Source organism: Rhinatrema bivittatum, chromosome 1, assembly GCF_901001135.1.
Source record: "Rhinatrema bivittatum chromosome 1, aRhiBiv1.1, whole genome shotgun sequence".
Taxonomy (NCBI): domain Eukaryota; kingdom Metazoa; phylum Chordata; class Amphibia; order Gymnophiona; family Rhinatrematidae; genus Rhinatrema; species Rhinatrema bivittatum.
The window spans coordinates 8420215-8437953 of NC_042615.1; the positions used below are offsets into that span (position 1 = coordinate 8420215).

A 17739-nucleotide genomic window follows, 5' to 3' on the forward strand; every position below is an offset into this window, starting at 1 on the left:
GGAGGGAGGACAACAAGAGTTCCTAGATTTTTAAATTATATTTGCAGGGTAGTGAAGAGTAGGGGGGGGGGGCTCATTTTTTTGGTCATTGGGGTGAAGAATTGGATTTGCAGGTTGTTTTTTGGTTGTTATTGTTGCAGAGATCACCACTTAACCAGTTTTATTGTTTGAATGTCGCTGGTTAAGGTGCATTTATCCGCGTACATTTACTCAGATAACCTTATTCCTGCACTTGGGCACTTTTGAAATTAGCCGAATAACTTATTCAGTTATCTACAAAAATTGGAGTTAGCTGGCAATGTTATGTGACTAACTCAACTCCATTCCAGAAAACCCCCGAAATACCTTCCACATCCAGCTAAATTTTATCTCAGTAATGGCTCATCCAGATAACATGAGTGGCAGCAATAGTCAAACACTGGCATTATCTGGATATCTGTAAAGCTCTCTGGATAAAAGCCTTGAGCGTCATGCTCTGTGTGTGTGTATATGTGGGTACTGTATTTTATGATGGAAAAGGACACGTTTTCAGAGGTGAGAGTATGTTTGGTTCATTTATAAGCAGATAAAATTACAAACACTGTTGCATGAATCACACTAATGATGTGCTGACAATCTCGGTATCAGTAAGAATGGAGAATAAAATACTTTCCATTTAAGATGGGGAGGGGGTTTTAGATTTCTTAGTTCGCTTTGTTAGATGAGATTCTAATTGGAGTAATGATTAGAGAGTTAGTGAGAAGCACCTGTCCCATTATGTCACTGAACGGGACTCTGCAGTGGAAAGGCCTTCACTCATTTCACTTTTTTTTCATGCCTCGTGGGGTCATTTCTTCTGTGCTTCCCAATTCCATTTCCTATTCCATTGTAACTATGGCCATTCAGACTGCTGAAGTCAGGGATGGGCCATAGTTTTTGGCTTCTTTTGATGATAAATTTCACTGTCCTGCTGAAAATGTACAATGCCAATACGGTGCCAAGCAGAAGGGCTGCAGTAACATCCAGTAGGAAGTACTGATAGAGGGAGATCCTGTGAAGGACGGTGCGCAGGTGCACTGCCCCATTGTGACGCAGGATGTAGTTAATCCAGTAGATTGTCCGACTCACTGGATGGCCAGGTTGGTCTTTGTGAATTTCTGACAACTTCTGGGCCTGTTGTCGATAACTGGAAAACAAAGAACAGTATTGATTAATTCCCATAGAACACTCTGGAAACAAAGATCAGATCTCATTTCATACAAGTTTGTTTAAAAGATGATCTCTCTCCAGAATATTTTTCCATGAATAAATAGGGAAAAGGAGGGGTGTCAGGATTGTCCCTGCAAAGTATGACTCCCTGCATGCACTTCCCAGTGAGGACTTTGATTCTGGACTCATGATCCTGCAGTTCCTGCCAGGCAAAACATTTTCACAGAGCAATTCTACAGGCAAGTAGGGATGTGCAGCAGGGACGGATTCGTCCCATTCGGTTTTCGGATTCGTCGGGACCCAAATCCGTTGCATCTGTTCTCAGGGCACCTCAATCTGTTCATTAGTTACATATGTATTCATTCCCAAAAAAACCCCCCATCCCAACCCTTTAAATTTAATTAACTACAACCCCCCACCCTCCTGACCCCCCCAAGACTTGCCAAATGTCCCAGGTACCAGCAATGAGACCCAGCCTTAGGCTTAGACCTGGGCTCTGGGGATGGGACCCAGCCTTTTAAAGATCCTGGCATCAGGCTCTATTCTAGGCCTTGAGTCTAGATGTAGGCTTAGGCTCAAAGCCCCAGTGATGGAACCCAGGCTTGGGCCCTGAGGCATGGGCCTAGGCCTAGGCCTGTCCCTGTTTATGGGATCCATCCTTAGGCCCAGGCCCCAGTGATGAAACCCTCCCTTGACCAGGCCCTAGTGGACCCAGGCTTAGGCCTTGGGTCTAGGTGATGTGACTTGGCGTCAACCAGGCCCCAGCATAGGATCCAGTCTTAGCCCTGGGACTCGATGAGACCTTGCTTTGGATTGGACCCCAGCTTAAGATCTAGGCTTAGGCTGAGACCCAGATACCAGCATTGGGCTCGGGCCTACATCTGAGCTTTAGTGACAGGATTGTGGTTCGTGCCAGGTCCTGACAACAGATCTAGGCTTAGGCCCAGGCCCAAGCCTTGTTCTTGGCAACAGTACCCTGCCACAGCATCGGACCTGGGCCTGGGCCTAGGCCTAGGTGCAAGCATGTGGCTCAGCAATGGGACCTGGCCTCAGTTGGGCACAGGCATCAGGCCCATGTCTAGTCATTGGACCTGGGCCTAGTTCTAGACCTGCACTCCAGCTATGGACTTTGGCCTTGGCTTCAGGCCTAGGCCTGAGCCTCAGTGATGGGAACCTGCCTTGGCTGCACCTCAGCAATGAGACCTGTCCTCATGCCAGGCCCCGGGGATAGGACTAGGAAAAGGCCTGGTCCTGCAAGAGACACATTTTTTTGAAATGCAGAAATACATGAACATATCTTTTTCAGGAGGCATATGATATGAATGAAATGTAATGTGAAGTTTTATATGGATGAGATGTGGTGTTGTTGTACAGTTAAATTTTATATTTTAATTATGTATGTATTCTTGTATTCCACCCTTCATAAATTTTGTATTTGGAAGTTGTGAAATATAAATATTTTAAACAAACAAACAAATAAATAAATGCCTGGAAATTCTCAGGTATTTTCATCCAGGTCTAATTTTCAGTTCATTTTGTTTATATGAAACAAAAATGGCCTCATTTGTTGCATTTTGCCCATTTGTTTATAAAGAATACGCATCCCTGGTAATATCCAAGTAAATGTGTCTTCTAAATCAGACCTAGTTAGCTATAGAGTTGTAACCTCAACTTGTGGTACTCACATCAATCTCTGTGCTTTCAATAAAAAAAAAAATCACACTGGTCAGTGGGATGGTGTAGTGGATCCGGCATGTATGTCCTCATGCTATATAGGGAACCAATTCCTCCTTTTCCCTGCTGCAACCATCTGATTAATTAAAACAATGTCTTCCATACACAATATCTTCCATGTGTCCCTGTTGAAACCACTAATATTCACCTGGCCCTCTAGGGAATCTCCAGAACCTCAAAAAGTGACCAGGGAAGATAACACTCGGGCGGATTTTAAAAGCCCTGCTCGCGTAAATCCGCCTGGATTTACGCGAGCAGAGCCTTGCGCGCCGGCGTGCCTATTTTCCATAGGCCGCCGGTGCGCACAGAACCCCGGGACGCGCGTAGGTCCCGGGGTTTTTGGAAGGGGGCATGTCGGGGGCGTGTCGGGGGGGCGGGACCCGATGACGCAGCGTTTCGGGGGCGGGACCGGGGGTGTGGCGCCGGCCCGGGGGCGTGGTCCAGGCCTTCGGACTGGCGCACGTAGATTTACGTCTGCTTCTCGCAGGCGTAAATCTACGGACAGAGGTAAGGGGGGGGTTTAGATAGGGCCGGGGGGGTGGGTTAGGTAGAGGAAGGGAGGGGAAGGTGAGGGGAGGGCGAAAGAGAGTTCCCTCCGAGGCCGCTCCGATTTCGGAGCGGCCTCGGAGGGAACGGAGACAGGCTGCGCGGCTCGGCGCACGCCAGCTGCCCAAAATCGGCAGCCTTGCGCACGCCGATCCAGGATTTTAGAAGATATGCACGGCTACGCGCGTATCTTATAAAATCCAGCGTACTTTTGTTTGCGCCTGGTGCGCAAACAAAAGTACACGAACGCGCTTTTTTAAAAAATCTACCCCACTGTCTATGAAGTGAAGGAAATTCTAGACTCGCGGCACAGAGGTAAGAAATTGGAATACCTCCTCTTGAGGAAGGGATATGGTCCAGAGGAGAACATTGGAAATCCGCTTTAAGTATTCTGGACCTCAATTTACTAAAGGACTTCCACGCTCAGCATCCCAAGAAACCAAGACCTTCAGGGAGGTGGCTTAAGAGAGGGCTACTGTTGCGTTTGGCGATCTGCAGATCTCCCCCGAGAACTGCCACTCTTACCTCCAGCCTCGAGCTGCCAGCGGGAACCCCTGACATCAAGAAAGGCCACCCGGATAGACACGTGGCAGACACTGCACTTGTGTAGTCCCAATGCAACAGTAGGGAGAACACCCCCAACCCCGAACATGGCCATCCCTAGGTGCGCATGTGCTCGATCTGCCCTGATTTAAAGGGTCTATGGCAGGAAATCCCCCGTGGTACCCATGGATGATTTCAAAGACTTTGGCCTATAAAAGGTCAATTTTCCTTGCAAACCTTGCTGTAGCAACAGGACTCCTACCATTGTGTAGTGCGAGTTACCTCAGCATTTCTCCTGCGTTTCTTTCTTCAGATTCTGGTCTTCATCCTGGTCTTCAATCCTCGTGGTCTTCATTTTGTCCACCAGCCCCTGTAGTCAGTCTTCAGTCCTGTAGTCCTTCTGCGTGCCTTGCCTTCCTGCCCTTCTATCCCACTTTTCCTCGGATGGATCATCGGCTTAGACCTCTGCTTGCTTCCTGGACTCAACTGACTACTGCCAGTCACCGACCACTGGACCTTTTCTTGATTGCCACCTGACACTGAACATCATATCTCCCGTGACTACCACCTGCCCTGACCCTGGCCTGTCTTTAACCTACGGATCTTAGGACTTCAGAGATCCCTACCTAACACTTGCTGGCCCCAGCACCCAAGGGCTCAACCTAAGGGGAACATGGGCTCCAGTTGGACCTCTGCCTCATCTGACTCTGCCAGTCTATGGTGGAGACCTGCAGGGCTCCTTCCTCAGGTTGCGCCAACTCCACCTTGGTCCAAGAGTCCATGCCCTCAACACTCAGCATGTGAGAGAAGTATTGTGTATTTTTTCTGTAGACTGTCTGGAAAGGATGCAGTTTTTCAGCTCTCACAGAATTTTCAAAATATCATTCAACTTTAGAAACAAGCTTTTTGGCTGCTGCTGCTGGTCTTATTCACTATGGTAGTGAGGAGAGAAAGGCAAGGAATGCCAGCAGTCACACTTTGCTGCTGATCTTTCTCTTCCCTGGGGGAGGAGGGAGGCAGGGACTGGATTGCTGTGGGAGAGAGTTCCATCGGTGCTACTGAGTAATTTTTTTAAATTGTCTGGGTGAGCAGCACCAGTCCAGCAAGGTGGGCAGTGCACAGAGACTGAAGCACATCCACTGGGCTGCCAGTCTGTTTTTGAATGTGGTGCTTGTCCGCAGTCCAGGCACTAGTGCCCTGTCTGTGTGTGAGACAGTTTTTCACAGAGTGGTACAGTCAGTGGTTGTACTGTATAGTCAGTTATGGAATTACTAATAAAGAAAATAGCATTTTATTATCCAAATCCCCAGTATACGGTGACAAATTCCATCATGTCAGGGAAAGGCAGAGGGTGAAAAAAGAATGTTGTTGGCAGGGGCAGCACTAAAACAGGGAATCCTACACTTAAATTGAAAAGGGACCTTTTCATATCCAAAATGGCAGGAAAGTCAGGGAGTTCAAGCCCGAAGAAATTGAAATTTGGAAAGGATGTGCCAGTAGCACCTGTTTCTCTTCCTGTTGTTTAGGAGGTGAGGGAAAGGGTGGTAGAGCCATCGAAAGCAGAGAGTAGCAGTGCAGCATAAAGATATCAGAAGTGCAAGACACAAACCCAACAGCTAGGGCAGTAAAGGGACTATTTGCATCTGATTCTGATGAAGAATCTTCTTGATTTAAGAAACCTTGGTGGAAGACTTGGCGGCTAGGATTCAATGCCAAGAAGTACAGATTCATGAATCTGGGGTGTGGTAATCCAAAAGAGTTGAATGTGATGGGGAGTGAAGATGGCAAAGCAATGTGACACGTCGATATCTAAAGCTAGAAGAATGCTGGGTTGCATAGAGAGGAATAACCAGTAAGAAAAAGGAGGTGCTAATCTCCTTGTACAGGTCCTTGGTGAGGCCTCACCTGGAGTATTGTGTTCAGTTCTGGAGACCATATCTCCGAAGGGACAGAGACAGGATGGAGGTGGTCCAAAGAAGGGCAACCAAAATGATGGGGGGTCTTTATCAAATGACTTATGAAGAACCTAAATATGTATACCCTGAAGGAGAGGAGGTGCAGGGGAGATAGGATACAGACCTTCAGATGCCTGAAAGGTTTTAATGTTGCACAATCAACAAACCTTCTCCGTTGGAAAGAAATTAGTAAAACTAGGGGTCATGAAATGAAACTCCAGGGAGGAAGACTCAGAACCAACGTCAGGAAATATTTCTTCACGGAGAGGGTGGTGGATGCCTGGAATGCCCTTCTGGAAGAGGTGGTGAAGACAAAAATGGTGAAATATTTCAAAAGGGCATAGGATAAACACTGTGGATCCCTGAAGGCTAGAGGATGGGAATGAAGAAAAGAGTGTATGGGGGTAAATTGCTGGTGTGGCAGATACTACTTTTAATCAATAAGCCTTCATACTGTTGATGCAACTCCATCATTGCTCTCTGCTTCAACAGTAGGAGGAAAATAAAAAAAGGGGAATCCGACAGCAACCATAAAGGACACTAAATTTTAAGGTTTGGTAAAACAAATAAGCAAGGTGGTAACATGCTGATGTGGTTGTTACTACCCTTAACCAATAAGCCTGATACTTTTGGTTTCACCATGAGCTTGCTGGGGAGACTGGATGGACCATTTTGTCCTTTCTTGCCATCATTGCTTTAATAAAGATGCAAATAATTGTGACATGGTTTTTGTTTGATTGTGCATAAGTTTGGCCTTAGCCAGACAAAGTATGGAATTTAAAACTCCTGCTGGTTTGACCACCCCTGACATAACTTTTTAGCCTGCTGAAAATATATCCAGCTATGTCAGGGGTGATCTGGGGCATTCTGTGGTGGCGCAGTATCATCCAGTTAATGTGGCCAGACTGCAACAAAGCAGTCCCAAAGTTAAGCAGAGAAACTAATCCAGCTAATTTTTAGGTAAATTCAGTGGCATGCCTGTGCCTTTGAATATTCAAGAAAAGTTAGTCCAAAAGGTTTATCCAGCTAACTTTGCCAGCTGGGACCCCGCTATGTTTAACACCTTGAATGCAAAACATCAGGAACATATGTAGCTATTAAATAAATTCCTTTTCCATGTCCATTTTCTTTCATTGTGATCTCACCTTGGATCATTAATAACTTTTACCAGTGCTTCATAGAGGTCAATGTCTGTGATAGTCTTCCAGTGCAATATAATGCCCATGCCTTTAGCTTGCACTCGAGTCATGGTATCATAGTGGTCTCCAAACAGCGGCATGCCCACCACTGGCACGCCATGATATACAGCCTCAAAGATGCTGTTCAGTCCACCATGGCTGAGGAAAGCCTTTATGTGAGGGTGGCCTGGGGAGAGAGAAACAGTAATTAAAAGAGGCTTTAACACTAGCAAAAAAGTTACAGGAAAAAGACAAAGGTACACAGAGATTCAAGACATGCTGCAAAAAACAATGATGTCCTAAAAAGGGAAGTAATACCAAAACGAAGAACTCAATCTAGTGAAAATGAGAAATATCAAACTAAGAGAGTCATTTTAATGAATAGTTGAAATAATTGTGCACAATTTGCTCATCTCTATATGACCATCATATAGAGATGCCAATACTACTCAGTAACAGTTTGTAAAGTACCTTCTATATATTGTTAATTGGTTTTCCCCTAGTTTCATTGTAAACCGGTACGATAGGACCTTGTCTTGAGCATCGGTATATTAAAAGAATTTAAATAAATAAATAAAATAAATAAAGTCTACAAAAAGACTACTTCTACATTATAATCATCGGATGGGATATAATCATGGGATGAAGGGGGGGGGGGTTAATAGAATACATTTTTTAAATGCAATTAAAATCATTTAACTTTACTTTGTATGGATGGTTTCTATCTTTAAGAGATAACGACTGCCCGACATTGTGCCAGTGTTTCATTTTACTGACACTTGAAATGTCTTTTGTGCCTGTCAGCATTTCTATCCAGTAACAGACAGAGACAAAGGGTGGTGACCACTGTTCCATGATATTATACAACCCAGTATTTCAAATTAAGATGCACATGGAAGAAAAATAGCAAATATGGAGATACAAGACTTTTTGTTAGATATATTAGTGATAAGGGATGTTTAAAAGTGGCACTGAGAGACTCAGAGGAGAAGGGGGAAAATGTTTATTTATATATTTATTGATAAGTCACCTACTGCAAGAGTTTGTAAGGAGCTAAATAAACTTGGAGTAGATTGTGTTGGGGCTGGATGATGATATACATCCAAGGGTATTAAGGGGACTTGGAGAATTGGAGAAATGTTGGCAGTTCCGCTGGCTGATCTTTTCAATGTGTCTTCAAAGACAGGAGTAGTTTTGGAAGACTGAAGACAAGCGGATGAGTGGAAGAAAGGATGTAGACTGGTTAGGGTGACCTCAGTCATCATTTCCGCGATGGCCTTATCTTCTCTAAGTGCCCCTTTAACCCCTCGATCATCTAATGGTCCAACTGACTCCCTCACAGGCTTTCTGCTTCGGATATATTTAAAAAAGTTTTTACTGTGAGTTTTTGCCTCTACAGCCAACTTCTTTTCAAATTCTCTCTTAGCCTGTCTTATCAATGTCTTACATTTAACTTGCCAATGTTTATGCTTTATCCTATTTTCTTCTGTTGGATCCTTCTTCCAATTTTTGAATGAAGATCTTTTGGCTAAAATAGCTTCTTTCACCTCCCCTTTTAACCATGCCGGTAATCGTTTTGCCTTCTTTCCACCTTTCTTAATGTGTGGAATACATCTGGACTGTGCTTCTAGAATAGTATTTTTTAACAATGACCACGCCTCTTGGACATTTTTTACTTTTGTAGCTGCTCCTTTTAGTTTTTTTCTAACAATTTTTCTCATTTTCTCAAAGTTTCCCTTTTGAAAGTTTAGCACGAGAGCCTTGGATTTGCACACTGTTCCTCTTCCAGTCATTAAATCAAATTTGATCATATTATGATCACTATTGCCAAGCGGCCCCACCACCGTTACCTCTCTCACCAAGTCCTGTGCTCCACTGAGAATTAGATCTAAAACTGCTCCCTCTCTCGTCAGTTCCTGAACCAATTGCTCCGTAAAGCTATCATTTATTCCATCCAGGAACGTTATCTCTCTAGCGTGTCCCGATGATACATTTACCCAGTCAATATTGGGGTAATTGAAGTATCCCATTATTACTGCACTACCAATTTGGTTAGCTTCCCTAATTTCTCTTAGCATTTCACTGTCCGTCTCACCATCTTGACCAGGTGGACGGTAGTATACCCCTATCACTATAGTCTTCCGCGACCCACAAGGGATTTCTACCCATAAAGATTCAATTTTGTATTTAGTCTCATGCAGGATGTTTATCCTGTTGGACTCTATGCCATCTCGGACATAAAGCGCCACACCTCCTCCCGAGTGCTCCACTCTGTCATTGCGATATAATTTATACCCCAGTATAGCACTGTCCCATTGGTTATCCTCTTTCCACCATGTCTCTGAGATGCCAATTAAGTCTATGTCATCATTCACTGCTATACATTCTAATTCTCCCATCTTACTTCTTAGACTTCTGGCATTAGCATACAAGCATTTCAAAGTTTATTTTTTGTTTGTATTTTCATTCTGCTTTTTAATTGATAGGGATAAGTTAGAATTTTTTAGCTCAGGTGAGTTTTTAGTTACAGGCACTTGGACGACTTTTCTAATTATTGGAACCTCACTGTCGGGATGCCCTAATTCTAATGCATCATTAGTATCCTTTAAAGATACCTCTCTCCGAACCATGCGCTGCTGAGCGACTGTCGGCTTTCCCCTTTGTTCTAGTTTAAAAACTGCTCTATCTCCTTTTTAAAGGTTAGCGCCAGCAGTCTGGTTCCACCCTGGTTAAGGTGGAGCCCATCCCTTCGGAAGAGACTCCCCCTTCCCCAAAATGTTCCCCAGTTCCTACAAAACTGAATCCCTCTTCCTTGCACCATCGTCTCATCCACGCATTGAGACTCCGGAGCTCTGCCTGTCTCTGGTGACCTGCGCGTGGAACAGGGAGCATTTCAGAGAATGATACCCTGGAGGTTCTGGATTTAAGCTTTCTACCTAAGAGCCTAAATTTGGCTTCCAGAACCTCCCTCCCACATTTTCCTATGTCGTTGGTGCCCACATGTACCACGAGCATAATGCTCCAACTCTGAAAGACTATTTTCTAAGCACACAGTGCAGCCAGGTGGAAAGCACCAAATCTGAAGTTGGTGGTAGAGGAGTAACTTGCTTGATGAGCAGAGTTCATAAGGAGTGGTGTAGGGAGAGGCAGGAGAGTAGGAGGTAGTGAGGAGCTGCAGAGTGAAGGCTCTTGTAGGTAGGTGAATAAGAGGAAACAGGTGCAGAGCCAACATAATGACTTGAGAAGAGGGGTTATATGACTGTAGTGACTTGGGAGAAAAATAAGTTGTACAACTTAATTTAGGGTAATTATTAGTGGAAAGAAATTGCTCACTGGGTGACCTGTAAGGAGGAGATTGTGGTAGTCTTGTGGTATATCAATTTGAAATAAATAAATAGAGATTGGATAAGGGTTCTGGTAGTACGCACAGAAAGGAACAAACAGATTTTGTTGATGCTATAGAGAAAGAAATGACACATTTTAGCAGCATTTTGTGTGTGTGTAGTGATGGGAGAGAGGGAGGAGTTGATGATGACCCCAAAGTTATGGGCTGAGAGAGTTGGGAGGATAAGAATGTTTCCCATAGAAATAGAGTGGTTTACAGTAAAATGCAGTAATTGAATATAATAGAATTAAAATAAAAGTTAATGAAATCAAAACAATAAAATAAACAATGCTGTTAAAAATAAACAAAACTCGGGGGGAGGAGTTAAGATGGCGGCCTGCTGGTAGCACGGTTGACCTGCTCCTAGAATTTCTTCTGATTCTTACTCTTCACTAGCGGTAATGTCTTCTAAAAGAAAGTTCTTTTTTACTCAACGCACAATTAAACTCTGGAATTTGTTGCCAGAGGATGTGGTTAGTGCAGTTAGTATAGCTGTGTTTAAAAAGGGATTGGATAAGTTCTTGGAGGAGAAGTCCATTACCTGCTATTAAGTTCACTTAGAGAATAGCCACTGCCATTAGCAATGGTTACATGGAATAGACTTAGTTTTTGGGTACTTGCCAGGTTCTTATGGCCTGGATTGGCCACTGTTGGAAACAGGATGCTGGGCTTGATGGACCCTTGGTCTGACCCAGTATGGCATTTTCTTATGTTCTTAAGGAAATTTCCCTCGACACCCTCGCTTCCTCCGGGGCAGCGTACTATTCCTCAACTCGCTACAACTTACCCAAAATCAGAGGTGGTGAACCCCACTGATGAGACCGGAAGAGGATTCACCGTTTCATCTGGAGAAATTTCTCTGAGCCCCCCCGTCCTGAGGACGCCGTCAGCAATCCACTCTCAGTTTTCTCCAGAGATGGCTCTTGCAGCTTCAGAGACATTGGGTTTGGGTGTAGCTGCAGAGGGAGTAGCCGCGGAGCCTTGGAGTGACACAACTTCTTCGACGCTGGAGAGTGCAGATTCGAATGCCTTAACAGGTATGCTTCAAACTGTTTCTTCTGACAGTGTGGTGAATGCACTCCCCAAACCAGTAGTGGTGACCTTGGATTCCCTATGGGAATTAGTGGCTCAGCTAGGGCCTGCTTTTCAGAACTGCTCATTGCAAATTTCATCTATTGCCTCAAAATTGGATACTTTAACACAAGAATACAACTCCCAGTTCAAGGATGATAGAAATAGGATACAAAGCTTGGAAGATCAAGTGAAAAGAGGGCAAAATGTTCACTCTTCTATAATTCAAGTTAGATGGTTGTGAATAAGAAAGTGGAATTTATGGAAAACCGATCGAGACGCTTGAATTTGAACTTTCCTAAAATAATTGGTGAGCAGCCAAGAATTACACTGAGGAAATATATTTATTTATTTGTATGTTTTTATATATGATTGAAGTGTTGAAAATTCCTTCAGAAAATTTTCCCTCTTTCAATAGAGTATATTTTTTGCCTTTTCGGCGTCTGGAAGGTGGTGCTGCACAAGATCAGTTTGATTTTGGGAACCTGATGGAATTCCTGGAATCCTCAGCAGTGCAGATATCTGAAAGAGCCACTTTACTAATTTCATTGGTTTGTGAACAAGATCTTGGCCTAGTCATGCGTAGTTACTTTCAGAACTTGGGGGAAATTTTACCAGACCTAGCTAAAGCCACACAGGAGAGGAGGAAGGGTTTCTTGGCCCAGTCTAAAGGGGCGACATTTCAGTTAAAATATCCCTGCAAATGTATCTTAAGATCTAATCATGATGTATATATATTTTTTGTTCCAGAGCAGCTTAAATTGTTTATAGATTCCCGAAAAAGGTTGCTGCCCACCTCCTCTCCACAAGAAAGCAAATAATGAATGGGTATTTATTTAATACATGCTATGCTATTCCTGAGTAAATTTCTTTTTCCTTCTGTTGTGCTCCTCAAATGCTCTCCTCTCCTCTTAGAAAGTATTTGTGGTCTGATATATGATGAATGTCTCCTTTTGGAAGTAATATTACTGTTTATGTTTCTATTTTTTTATGAACAAAGTTTAAGTGCTTTGTAATCATTTTGAAAATTAATAAAAATAAAGTTAAAAATAAAAATAAAAAACTCAGAAATACCAAAAAAATAGTTAATCCATATAAACTACAACTCAAATGCTTGTGAAAAAAACCAGGATTATAAGTGCTTATGAAAGTTTAAGCAGTTTGTTTTCTTTCTAATCACTGATAGAATTCTGTTTCAGTGAAATGGAGCTTTGTAACTGAAAGCCGTAAGGTGAGTTTGTTCTAACCTCACTATAGAAAGAGAAGACGCAATAAGCAAATCTTGCTGTGTAGAACCTAACATACAAGCTGGCTGAGAAGGGCATAAATCATTAAGCAAATACTGCCCTCCACCTAAAGACGGTATTTTAAATCTGACCAAACAGGTGGATAAGGAGATGGTAAAATCCAAATAGGGAGAGGAATGGTCAACAGAAAACATGAGGCAAGATTGCCCTTGTATAAATCCCTGGTGTGACCTGAATTGTAATACTGGGTACAGTTCTGAAGACCGCACCTTCAAAAGGATATAAAGAGGACTGAGCTGGTCCTGATGGGACTACTAAAGCGATCAATGATCTTTATTCTAAAACATATGGGGACAGACTTAAAGATCTAAACGTATACCATAGAAGGAAAACTGTTATGTGTGGCTGATCGTTGTTTCCCTATAGATATTGCATATTTCTGCTGTGTGCTATATGTCTTCTGTGTGGCTGATTAATTTAGCCCAAAAAAAAAAAGCAATCTCCAAATAGGCAATGATTTTATTTCTGCTGTTTTTGTCATCTGTTGCTGGAGTCTTACACTTGTTTTATAGGTGTAATTATATTTGCTAGTTATTTTACATTTCCTGTCTGTTATTAAGAGTAACACAGAGCACTAATTCCCTGCGCTCTGGGTGTGGTTTGAACAGGGCCGGCGGAAGCACTAGGTGAGCTAGGTCTGGGCCGAGGGTGCCGGCAGCAAAGAGGAGTGGGGATCCGAGTCTCCACTCCCGCTTGTGAGAGGTAGGAGTTAGGGCTGTGACCGGGGCAGGGTTCACGACCAGGGGGCACCTAATCCCCTTGCACCAGCACTGCGTTTGAAGCAATTGCAAAGCAAGAGGTCTCTACTATAATCTAGTTAGAGACAGAATTTCAAAGCACATGGAGACCTGGCTGAGGGGCTGAGCAGCTTGATCCTGCTTTGGCTAAGTTTAAAAAAGTCTCAATATTTCTTTCTTCTATATTTTTCCCTATATCTATTGCTTTTATATAAATACAAAAGATCCCAAAGGGAGGAGCACAAAGAAGAATATCTGATTCAACTGAGGGAGACTAAGAAATTAATCAAGTTGGCAAAAAGTCAAGCAGAAGAGAGGATTGCCAAGGAGATAAAATATGGTGACAAAACATTTTTCAGATACATCAGCGAAAAGAGAAAAGTCCAAAGTGGTATAGTGAAATTGAAAGGTGGAAATGATCAATGTGTGGAGGGAGACGAAGAAATGGCAGAAATATTAAACAAATACTTCAGCTCTGTGTTCACTAAAGAAGACCCTGGAGATGGACCATCTCTACACAACAAGAAACTGGAGGGAAGCGGAACAGAGGAAAATCCATTTACAGTAGATAATGTATGGGAAGAGCTAAAGAATCTGAAAGTGGACAAAGCCATGGGGCCTGATGGGATTCATCCAAGGATACTGAGGGAGCTCAGAGATGTGCTGGCGGGACCGCTGTGCGACCTGTTCAATAGATCCCTAGAAACAGGAGTGGTGCCGAGTGATTGGAGAAGAGCGGTGGTGGTCCTTCTTCACAAGAGTGGGAACAGAGAGGAGGCTGGTAACTACAGACCGGTTAGCCTCACTTCAGTGGTGGGAAAAGTAATGGAGTCACTGTTGAAAGAGAGAATAGTGAACTATCTACAGTCCGGAGAATTGATGGACCAGAGGCAGCATGGATTCACCAGAGGAAGATCCTGTCAGACAAATCTGATTGACTTTTTTGACTGGGTAACCAAGGAATTGGATAGAGGAAGAGCACTCGATATCATATACTTGGATTTCAGCAAAGCTTTTGATACGGTTCCGCACAGGAGACTGGTGAATAAAACGAGAAGCTTGGGAGTGAGTGCCGAGGTGGTGACCTGGATTGCAAATTGGTTGACGGACAGAAGACAACGTGTGATGGTAAATGGAACCTTCTCTGAAGAGAGAGCGGTTTTAAGTGGTGTACCGCAAGGATCGGTGTTGGGACCGGTCCTGTTCAATATCTTTGTGAGCGACATTGCGGACGGGATAGAAGGTAAGGTTTGTCTTTTTGCGGATGACACTAAGATCTGCAACAGAGTGGACATGCCGGAAGGAGTGGAGAGAATGAGACGGGATCTAAGGAAACTGGAAGAGTGGTCAAAGATATGGCAGCTGAGATTCAATGCCAAGAAGTGCAAAGTCATGCATATGGGGAGTGGAAATCCGAATGAACTGTATTCGATGGGGGGGGAAAGGCTGATGTGCACAGAGCAGGAGAGGGACCTTGGGGTGATGGTGTCTAATGATCTGAAGTCGGCGAAACAATGCGACAAGGCGATAGCTAAAGCCAGAAGAATGCTGGGCTGCATAGAGAGAGGAATATCGAGTAAGAAAAGGGAAGTGATTATTCCCTTGTACAGGTCCTTGGTGAGGCCTCACCTGGAGTACTGTGTTCAGATCTGGAGACCGTACCTTCAAAAAGACAAAGACAAGATGGAGGCGGTACAGAGAAGGGCGACCAGGAAGGTGGAGGGTCTTCATCGGATGACATACGAGGAGAGATTGAACAATCTAAATATGTACACCCTGGAGGAAAGGAGGAGCAGAGGTGATGTGATACAGACTTTCAGATACTTGAAAGGTGTTAATGATCAAAAGACAACGACAAACCTTTTCCGAAGGAAAAAAATCAGCAGAACCAGGGGTCACGATTTGAAGCTCCAGGGAGGAAGATTCAGAACCAATGTCAGGAAGTATTTCTTCACGGAGAGGGTGGTGGATGCCTGGAATGCCCTTCCGGAGGATGTGGTGAAGACCAGAACTGTGAAGGACTTCAAAGGGGCGTGGGATAAACACTGTGGATCCATAAAGTCAAGAGGCTGCCAATGAAGAGTGGGTGACTCGCCAGAATGATGGCTACTGCCTGGAGTCAATACCCTTATTAAATAAACATACACAGGCTTACGGTGACTCCAACATCGCTCTAAGCTTCAACAGCAAGAGGAAATGTGGAAAAAAGGATTCACACTCACAAAGAGGGGAGTAGCTGGCTTGTTACGGCGGTTACTACCCCAAATCAAATAAGCCTGATACTTCACTTTCAATGCATATACAGCAAAGTTCTCTGATTCAACGGCAGGGGAGAAGAAAAACTGATACTTCACACATCCAGCAGAGCTCTCTGCTTCAACAGCAGGGGAGAAGAAAAGAGGGTTCGCACTCACAAAGCGGGGAGTAGCTGGCTTGTTACGGCGGTTACTACCCCAAACCAAATGTGCCTGATACTTCACTTTCGATGCACATCCAGCATGGCTCTCTGCTTCAACGGCATGGGAGAAGACTTATACGTCACGCATATCCAGCATAGCTCCCTGCTTCAACGGCAGGGGAGAAGAAAAACAACCAATAAGGGCTAATAACATAGTCTGGGTAAAACAAATAAGCATGGGTGCAGCTTGCTTATTGCGGCGGCTACTACCCCTAACGAATCAAGCTAGATATTTCACTTGGATGCAGCTCCATCACTGCTCTCTACATTAAAGGTGGGGGTGGAAGGGAAATAGAACCAAGAGCTAAGAGAAACAGATAAGTATGAGAGAAAATATGTGTGAAGCTTGCTGGGCAGACTAGATGGGCCATTTGGTCTTCTTCTGCCGTCATTTCTATGTTTCTATGTTATCTCTGCTGTTTTGTTAATCTGAACTGTTAGAAGCCCTTCCTCCCTACCCCTCTACTCACCCTCCCCAGAGTTTGCTCTTCTAATAGTCTTTCTGGGGTAGATAACTGCAGTAATTGATAAGAAAAAACTTTGCTAATTCAACAAAAGGATTTCTCTATCAAATCAATTGAACATTGTAATAACTATGGTGCTTTTATCTTCAGGCAAACCATCTGGAAGCTTAGGGCTTGCCCCATTTGTTCACCATTCTCTTCAATGAAAGAAAAACAACCACCAAGGAAGCCTCACTCACTTTCCAGCATTCAGGTAACTTTCCCCCACTCCCACAAAACATTCAGAATCCCAGAAATGAACGTTTATAGTGAGCTCAGGTAGGAAAAGACCTGAATCCCAAAAACATCCATTTTTCTCTATTGCGCAATAAAGATGTCCTCCACTGTTGACAGAGCATGGAGAAAGCCAAGAATAAATGGATTACAGTGGGAACCAAAGACCTTGCTGTAACAGCATGTAAGAGGTGTAGAGAAATTTCCAGGCTCTGTTTGTGGAAAGGGAAAGGAGAGGCTAAGCTATGTAGAGAACGTCAATGATTGGCTCAAACATAGTATAAGGAAAAACGTTTTGGATATATTGGGGGCTGGGGTGGTGGATGGAACAGTAAAAGGATCTATGTCAAAAATGCCTTACATCTTTCAGTGGCAGGAAAAAGGATCCAAAGTGAAAAATTCAAATCATACGACATAAGACTTTTAAACTGGAGAACAGGGGTGGCAGAAAGAAATCGGAATGTCACCCCCGACATCTCCAAGGAGTGGGGGAAAAACCCAACAAACGTTTGCTGAATAGAGCAGGTTAAAGGCTGCATTTTAAAAGCCCTATGAGAAGGGCGACCAGGAAGGTGGAGGATCTTCATCGCATGACGTACGAGGAGAGATTGAAGAATCTAAATATGTACACCCTGGAGGAAAGGAGGAGCAGAGGTGATATGATACAGACTTTCAGATACTTGAAAGGTTTTAATGATCCAAAGGCAACGACAAACCTTTACCATAAGAAAAAAATCAGCAGAACCAGGGGTCACGATTTGAAGCTCCAGGGAGGAAGATTCAGAACCAATGTCAGGAAGTATTTCTTCACGGAGAGGGTGGTGGATGCCTGGAATGCCCTTCCGGAGGAAGTGGTGAAGACCAGAACTGTGAAGGACTTCAAAGGGGCGTGGGATAAAC

The 17739-nt window shown here is 43.8% G+C and overlaps 1 protein-coding gene across 1 annotated transcript in view; it reads right to left on the minus strand.

Annotated features, from left to right (window-relative positions):
* Nucleotides 1-535: 535 nt before the first annotated feature.
* Nucleotides 536-17739, minus strand: part of LOC115078027 (2-hydroxyacylsphingosine 1-beta-galactosyltransferase-like) — a 162375-nt gene continuing 145171 nt past the window's right edge. Inside the window, exons 5-6 of the mRNA XM_029581009.1 lie at nt 7112-7331; nt 536-1165 (exon numbers count right to left, since the gene is read on the minus strand). Coding sequence (XP_029436869.1) covers nt 796-1165; nt 7112-7331 — 590 coding nt within the window. The 3' untranslated portion in view covers nt 536-795. The remainder of the gene's footprint in view (nt 1166-7111; nt 7332-17739) is intronic.